The sequence below is a fragment of the Phaethon aethereus genome, assembly GCF_964289735.1.
Source record: "Phaethon aethereus genome assembly, contig: HAP1_SCAFFOLD_343, whole genome shotgun sequence".
In the NCBI taxonomy this organism is placed as follows: domain Eukaryota; kingdom Metazoa; phylum Chordata; class Aves; order Phaethontiformes; family Phaethontidae; genus Phaethon; species Phaethon aethereus.
In genome coordinates, this window is record NW_028113957.1 from 53,080 (window position 1) to 61,212 (window position 8,133).

At 61.0% G+C, this 8,133-nt stretch overlaps 1 protein-coding gene across 1 annotated transcript; it reads left to right on the plus strand.

The window, feature by feature from the left end:
• Window positions 1–1,025: 1,025 nt before the first annotated feature.
• On the plus strand, window positions 1,026–8,120 carry GCHFR (GTP cyclohydrolase I feedback regulator; the record flags this gene model as incomplete). Its single annotated transcript, XM_082016006.1, has 3 exons — window positions 1,026–1,061; window positions 3,838–3,932; window positions 7,997–8,120. The coding sequence occupies 3 exons, from the start codon at window positions 1,026–1,028 to the stop codon at window positions 8,118–8,120; spliced, it is 255 nt and encodes an 84-aa protein (XP_081872132.1).
• Between the last annotated feature and the right edge of the window lie 13 nt (window positions 8,121–8,133).

Below are 8,133 nucleotides of genomic sequence, written 5' to 3' on the forward strand. Positions count from 1 at the left end.
CAGGAAAGGAGCTTCTCCTCAAATTTTGAAGGGATTTAAACTCCCACGTTTCCAGATAAAAGCTCAGCAGCCCATAGAAAAAGGGACTTTTTCCCCAACACGCTGGTTATGCCAAACACCCTGCTTCGGGGCAGTGTTTGGGACGGGCCCCAGGGCGGTGCCTGGGATGGTCTGCAGGGTCCAGAGCTCTCCACCTGCCTGGCTCCTGCTCCGTCGTCTCCCAGTCCTCACCTCCCTGTCCATCATTTCCCAGTCCTACATCTCCCCGTTCCTCATATCTCCGTCCATCGTCTCCCTGTCTGTCACGTCCCTGTCCATCATTTCCCTGTTCACTCTCTCCTGGTCCTTCGGCTCCCTCTCCATCATCTCCCTGCCCATCACCTTCCTCCCCATCACCCCCTGCCCATCACCTCCCTGCCCATCACCCCCTGCCCATCACCCCCTGACCATCACCTCCCTGCCCATCACCCCCTGCCCATCACCTCCCTGCCCATCACCCCCTGCCCATCACCCCCTGCCCATCACCTTCCTCCCCATCACCCCCTGCCCATCACCTCCCTGCCCATCACCCCCTGCCCATCACCTTCCTCCCCATCACCCCCTGCCCATCACCTTCCTCCCCATCACCCCCTGCCCATCACCTCCCTGCCCATCACCCCCTGCCCATCACCTTCCTCCCCATCACCCCCTGCCCATCACCTCCCTGCCCATCACCCCCTGCCCATCACCCCCTGCCCATCACCTCCCTGACCATCACCCCCTGCCCATCACCTCCTGCCCATCACCCCCTGCCCTTGCCGGGGAGGCAGAGCCGGGGTCCGCGGGGGAGCGCAGCCCCGGCGGGGCAGGGCCGGATTACCCGCGGGTCCCCCCGCGCCCCCCGGGCCCCGCGGGAGGGGCGGGCCGGTCCCCGCTGCCCGGGGGCGGTGGCGCGGCGGGGCGGGGCGCTGGGGCCGCCCCCGGGCACGGCCCTCCCGAGCGGCGGCGGCGGCGGCGGCGGCGGCGGCGGCGGCGGCGGGGGGACGATGCCGTACCTCCTCATCAGCACGCAGATCCGCATGGTGAGTGACCCCGCCGCTGCCCCGGCCCGAGCGGCGGCGGGGCCGGGGGGGCCGGGGCGGGCTGTGCTGCCCGCGCCGCCGTCCCGGGCCGGGCTGCACCTGCTGCGGGGGGCGCCGGGCTGCGGGGGTGGGGCGCAGATTCGGGGGACCCCCGGCACGGCCGGGCCGTGGCGGCTGCCGGCGCCCGCTGCGAGCGGCCGGGCACGGCCACCGGCTGCCTTCACCCGCCCCGGGGGCGCGCGGGGCTGCCTGCCCCCCTCGCGCAGCGGCGGCGGGAGCGCGGCGTGGGAGCCCGCGGGCGGCGGAGGAGCGGCTACCGGCCGCGCGTCCTCACGGTAGCTTTTCTCTCTCCCCCGAGGAGCCGTTTCACGGCGGCGAGCGCAGCCGTAGCCCCCGGACGGGCACTGCCGGCGGGCGGGGAGCGCGGCCCGTTATCCTCAGGCAGAGGCGTGAAGGAAGCGTCGCTTCCGAGCGATTGCAGCAGCCGCGGTCCCGGCGCAGCGGCCGCTGCCGGCTGGCGCGTCCTGCGGGGCCCGCAGGCGCGGGTGGGCGGGTACGGGTCCCGGCGCAACGGGGGACCCTACGTCCCAAGGGCCAAAGAGCACCATGCGTTTCGCGGCGGGGGGGGGTCGTGCTGAAGAAAGCACACCAAGGAGCTGAAGTTTGGCGAAAGGCGCTGCCGCCGAAGTCGTCCCGTTACACACGCACCCCAAACCCAGTGCGCGGTGCGGTGGGAATGAGGACGTGGGACATAGGGACGCTGCGGCACCGGAGCACCGGGCGGCAGCGGTAGTTGGCATCGCGCGAGTTGATGAAGCGATTACGGACCGAGACACCAAAGCGCCACGAGGTCGGGGTTTATGGTGCTTTCGGGAGAGGCACGCAGCAGGGTTGTCGTAGCTTCGCACGTTTGCCCCCCGGAGACTTTGGAAGCTCTGCTCTTTAGCAGGGCAAAGCAAACATTTCCACCCTGAAAGCCGGCCTTGAGCCGCGGCTGGACACAGCCCGTTCCCGGCCTAGCAGCGGGCCGTTGGCTTGGCTGCTGTTCCCGGCGGTGGCTGCGGCGGGGACAAGTTGCTCCCTCCCACGGCACGTCTCCCGTGGGGTTCACGGGGCCGGGCTGCGGGTGGCAGGGCCGCGCGGGGAGCGGTGAGCAGAGAAGTTTCTGCTGCCGTTGCTGCCTTTCGCAGCGCTGCGGGCCGCTGGGCGCGCAACGTGTTCGCCCCGCGTGCTGACCTGTTTGATGAGTGGTGCCACGTGAGTGCTTCTAGCTGGGATCTGACCGAGGCTCATGATTTACACCCAGTTTGCCAGTGCCGGTCTGTAAATGGATGCTGTCGGGGAAGGATTTCACCCTCTCTGCTGCGTTCGGTCCTCACCCATCCGCTTTCCCCAGCCCAGCTGTCTTGGCTCTCCCAGCCAAGGAGAAATTCTCTGCTTTCTCTGCCGTCAGACTGTCCGGCCGCTTTGTTGCTCAACTCACCGTCGGTCGAGGTGCGCGGTTCCCCGTCCTGCTGCGCTTGCTCCGAGGGCTCCGCACCACCCTGGCGGAGCATGCAGCCTCCCCGTGCAGCCTCCATTGGAGGCCCAGGGACCCTCCTCCTGTCCCTGGGCTCTGCTTTCTCCAAGGGGAGACAGAGACGGGTCAAAAAGGGTCTGGGTGATACTTAAAATATTTCTGAGGTTGTTTTGGGCTGAGAAGCCCTTTGTGTATTACACATTGTTGATAATTGATGTAGGTTTGCCGGTGGATGGGGACATCCCTCAGAAGAACAGTTTTCACTTGCAAACTTCTCATGAGTAGTGTGGAGGAGATTTAGAAGGACACAGTTGCTCCACCTACTAAAATCAATTAAAACTTGCTATTTTCAGGGGTAGCCTGGGGGGTGCGGGGGTAGGTATTGGTGCATGGAGCATCTTAGCACCCCCATTGGCGCCGAGCAAGGGGGAGTGGGTTGCGTGTCCCACGCCGGAGGTATGTGCGACGTCTTTCCCACTGACCAGCACTCGTGGCTGTGGGCAGTGCTCAGGTCTGGGTCTTCCGGCCCTTCTGGCCACGGTGTGGCTGGGCGGCTGGGTGCTGCCCTCCCCGGCTGTGCCGGCGGTGGGTTGGGATCACTGTGGAGGTCACACTGGTGCTGTCGTTACCTGCTGTGCGCTGATACCTCGTTCTGGAAAACCTCCAGACCAGGAATATATCATAAAATAACACTTTTGGAGCGCCGTGCAGACGTGTCCCTGTCCCCCCCATCTGACGTGTGGGAAGCCCACCTGACGGCGCTGGTGGCGAGATGACTCACGTCGCCGACAGCCTCGCCCCAGCTCCTGTCGCTTCCAGGGGAGCGTGACTGTCCCTCGTCAGCCCACGGGTGCTCATCTGCCCCACTCACGCTGCGGCACCTCCTCACCCCAACCCGCTCACCCTTTCCTGCTGGTGGAGCCGTTCCCAAAGACGTCTTCAGCCAGGACAGACAAACGGTCTGCCTGGGGACGCTCATTCCGTGCTAAAACACGCAGGTTTGCTGGTTTTGCACGATGAGGCTGCGAGTAGCGGCTCCTTGCTGTCCGACAGACTTCCCAGCCGTGGATCCCAGAGGATCAAAGCCAGCAGGTGGCCCTCCAGGAGCAAAGCCACCGAGGGCCTCTCCTGGGACGGGCAGGCGGCTCACAGCAATGGCCTTCCCAGTAAAGCTCTTACTGGACTGTCCCGGGGAGCGGGGAGGGGGTGGCCGTGCGGCCGCACATCGCTGACCCGCTCTGCTGCCTTTCCCTGCAGGAGGTTGGCCCCACCATGGTGGGAGACGAGCATTCGGATCCCAGCCTGATGAGCTTCCTGGGGGCCACGAAGAGGAACATGCTGGGCAACCACTTGTAAGTCCTCCTCTGCGACGTTTCAGGCTCTGCCCTCTCCTCGTTTTCCCAAGAAAATTGGGAACGTTTTTGCTCTTTGTATTCACGGTGGCACCTTCCAGCTGCACGGTTAATCCTGGGACTGGTTTGATGCTGGAAGGGCACGCGGTGTCCTTGCCCCAGCCTGTTGACGCTCACCCAAGAGAATGCTGCCTGATACTTCTTTTAGTTTGTTCTTTTTTTCTTGCTCTGGCCCTTTCTGGTGCCAAGCCACCCGACACGCTGACCCGCAGCCCGTCCCATCCCGCGCCCTACTGCAGCTCGAGGTTTCTCCCTGCGCCCGAGTGCCCGAGCCAGCTCCTCTCAACAGCTCCCGCAGCTTTTCCTTGGGCTGCTGAGCCCCAGGGTTGGAGCTGCTTCCCATCATGTCCCCCGAGCCCAGCCCATTAGCCTGCATGTTCCCAAGCCGTATGTATTTGACGCTTTGCCGTGTCCCTGTCTCTCTCTCTGCCCATGCTGTGTTGGACACCAGCCTTCATCAAGGTGCAACCTGGAGATGTTACCAGCATGTCCTTTACATCTTGGCCCACTTTGTTTTTTCTTTTTCCCCAACTTGGTATCTCACTTCTTGTTTTTCTCTAGGAAAAAAAACCACAACACAAAACAAAGCAAAACAAAACCCCGACTGCAAATTAAAAGAGAGAGGAGCGGTTAGGTTTCTGCTGAAGCTTGCCCACTCGTGCTGTGGTGCAGAGGAGGAGTAGGAGGAGAACCAGGCGTTAAACAGAAGGGGCCTCTCGGTCCCCGTATGTTCTCAGACTTCCATCAGCAGAGCTGGGAAAACCCACCTACTCGCTACCAGCCTGGCAAACACCGAGGTCCGGGTCCTCAACTCCCACAGCGTTAAAAACCTGAGCAGGGTGGGAGATTTTAAAGAAAGAGGAGATACAAAAAAAATAGCGCAGGCCCCCCGTTGAAGAGAAACTCTTCCCAACGCATGCTCCGGCCACCGCCAGCTCCCACGCACCTCCCTGCCGAAGAGCTCGGGGCTTGCTGGGCCGGGCGCTCGCGGCGCGGCTACTCCCAAGCCCGGGGGTGGCCGGGAGATCGGCGGCGGCAGCTTCGTGCCGCTGCCTGCCGAGCCCGGGAGCGTGCAGGGAGCTGTGCGGTGAGGAAAGGGACACCTGAGCCGGGGGGGAAGAAGAGGCTTTAGGAAAGAAGTGGTGCTGCCGGCCTCCGAGGAGGGTGAGGGTCCCTCGGGTTCAGCTGGGAGCGGCCAGCGAAGAAAGATAAAGTGCCTCGGTGGCGTCTGCCCCGGCAGCCCGGGAGGAGATGCAGCGTTGTGAGGAACCGGAGCGCCAGATTTTGCGTGTTGGGGAGAAGGGATCCGAGCTGCCCGTGGCATCTCCCTGCTGGATTCACCACCCTCCTGCCCTCCCTGCGGCCTGGAGCATTTTGAGCTCCCTCTGGCCCCACCGGCTTCTTGGTAGGGCTGGTGTTATACCACAGGTAACACCGCCGTGGCCCCGCGGCACGTCTTCCCCGTTTGCGCTTGAGCAAGAGGAGGTGGAGAAGACAACCTGGCTGGAACGTGGCTGCTGACGCCCCGAGAGGCCCAGTGGCATGGCAGCGGGGTGAGCCCCGCCGCCTCCCTGCCAGAAACGCCAGTCAGGGACGAGAGCTCCTCTACGTGTGCCACGGCCGAGCGGGACCCTCCATCCACCAGACCGCGAGGCTTCGCTGGCAGTAAGGGCCCCGAAACCTTAAACGTGACCTTGGAGGGAGCCTGAAAGGAAAGGTCTAGGCAGTATGGGCCCGCTGGGGCACTGCGATACACAGGTGAAGCACTTAATGGCCTCTCCGAGGGGAGAGCAGCGACCCTGGCGTGCAGCTCTGCGCCGGCTACCGCAAACGGCACGTCGTCGGGCGGGGGCGGCCGCCGGGGCGCAGGCACGCGCTGCTGCTCCCCCGTCGACGCGCAGAGGCAGCACCCGGGGGCGTCCGGGCTGCAGCGAGGGGGGAGCCCGGCTCAAATCCCCGGCCCTCGGCTGCCGCAGAAAGGGGGGTTCTTCTGGGTCCATCCAGGTGGAGGTAGGTGCCTGGGTGGCTGCTGGGCGCTGGCCCCAGACTCTGCTGCAGTTACAAAGGCCATCAGCGCCATTGGGTCTGAAATGAAAACCAGTGCCTCTCTGCCAAATTTTGGGAGTTTTGGTCTGAGGCACCTGCTAATACTTCAATTTAGCTGTTCCCCGGGGTGCCACCAGACCCCGTCCTCGAGGAAGCCAAGGGGCGGCCGGGATGACCAGGAGGTTGTGGGCTCTACCACTACCAAGGGCGCGGAGGACGCCCCGGCGCGGCTCAGCCGCATCCCCGTGTGCATGCCTCTGGGCTCCCTGGCTGGGAGGCAGGGCGGCCGGGGCCCCGGGCTCGCGACACGCAAGGGCAGAAGCCCTCTCCGCTCCCGGGTGACTCTTCTGTTCCCTGCCGGCGTGCGGCTGAGAGGGGAGGCTTTGCAAACGTTCCCAACCGCTTCGCCCCGATTCAGGCTGGTGGCACACGGAGACTGCAGCGTATTTGACAGGCACTGTCCCATCTTTTGTTTCACTCAATGTGGAGTTGCGTTGAAAGCCCTGGACAACTCGGCTTTCCTTCCGCTTTTAGCTCAGCCACTCAGTTTTTTAGGTTCCTACAAATAGTAAACAATCCCGGCCTCCGCTCTTTCCTCTGCATAATGGGAATAATATTTACCAACTCCAACATGTGAAGCCGATGGGTATGTGGCAAGCCTCTTAGAGAAAGCATTAAGTTCAAAGACACTTATAATAACACATATTATCTTTACACCACATCTATAATTACAGCAAAGTATAGTCTGTCTTGAGAAACTGAAAAAAAAGCTTTCACATCTTGGTGGTATTTCATGCTTTAAAAGCACTCACCACTCCATTAATGTTTTGCAATCTTAGCAAAAAAAACTTTGGATATGCTTTTGGGTCTTTTTTTTTTTTTTTTTTTTATTACTATTGGTACGAAAACTGGGAGAGTCTTTGCTAAGGTGCCCAAACAAGATCACCAATGATCCTGCAGCCCATCATTATCAGCTTATCTGGCACAGTGAGTCATCCAAGAGCTAAACTATTATGTTTATCCCATCTGCTTGAACAAATACTGCATCCAAAAAGACTGCGTTAAAGGAACAGAAAGGCTGCCAAATCCAGCGCTGAAGGTTATACTTGCCATGTCAGCTCTGCTACTTCCCCATGTAAATTCAGCCCCTTTTGTGCCTCTACTGTGCTATTCTTCCAGCCCACAATCACAGTCTCTATTCTTTATGGCGGGAGCAGTCCCACAGCCCGCGAGTCTTCTGCGGAGAAGCAGCCTCAGGGATCAGGCAGAAGAGGGAAGGACAGCTTCTGCCCCAAACGCGCACGGCCAGCAGAAACTGCAGAAGAGCGGACAGAGATCGCCAGTGTCAGCTCCTCGACGCCCATGGAACTGCTCTGACCTGCCAGGGCAGAGAGGAGCCTGCGCTCCACCTTACTTGGCAGCTCTCTTGAGGACTGATGACTTCTGGTTTGTCAAAGGCTTAATACTTGGCTGAAGGCAGCGTTTTTTTCCAATCCCCAAATTTCAAGCACACCCTCTCAAAACCACCCCATTTACAGACATGCTCTGACATAGGCAAAACATGGGGTTTACATTCCTTAGAAACACCTGAATCATTCTTCCCTGCTTTGCAGAGATCGTCCTCTTTTTCCATGAATTCCCAGCTGTGAGTACGTGGGAACCCTCTCTGCTCCAGTTCCAGCCCAGTTAACCGAGCAGCACGTGGCTTTGGACAACTGGTCCCTGAGCCACATTCCAGTTTAACATGACCCTTCCATTTTGGACAGGCTTTCTCCTTGGTTTGGTAGCTGTGGGTTTTGGCCTTCCCCAGCTGGTTAACCAAACAGTCAGTATGCCAGAGGTGATCATTGCAGTGTCCTACAGCAGTTTAGTAGCAGGGCAGAGTCACTTCCACAAGGAAATTCTTGTCTCTTTCTCCTCCACCTCATTTTATTTCTTCTCCTGTTTCCTGCTTGCAGCTGGGAGTACTACGTGAACGACGCACCGCGGATAGTCTTGAACAAGCTGGAGAGCTGTGGTTACCGGGTGGTGAGCATGACAGGCGTGGGCCAGACACTGGTGTGGTGCCTCCACAAGGAATAGCGAGGAAGACTTC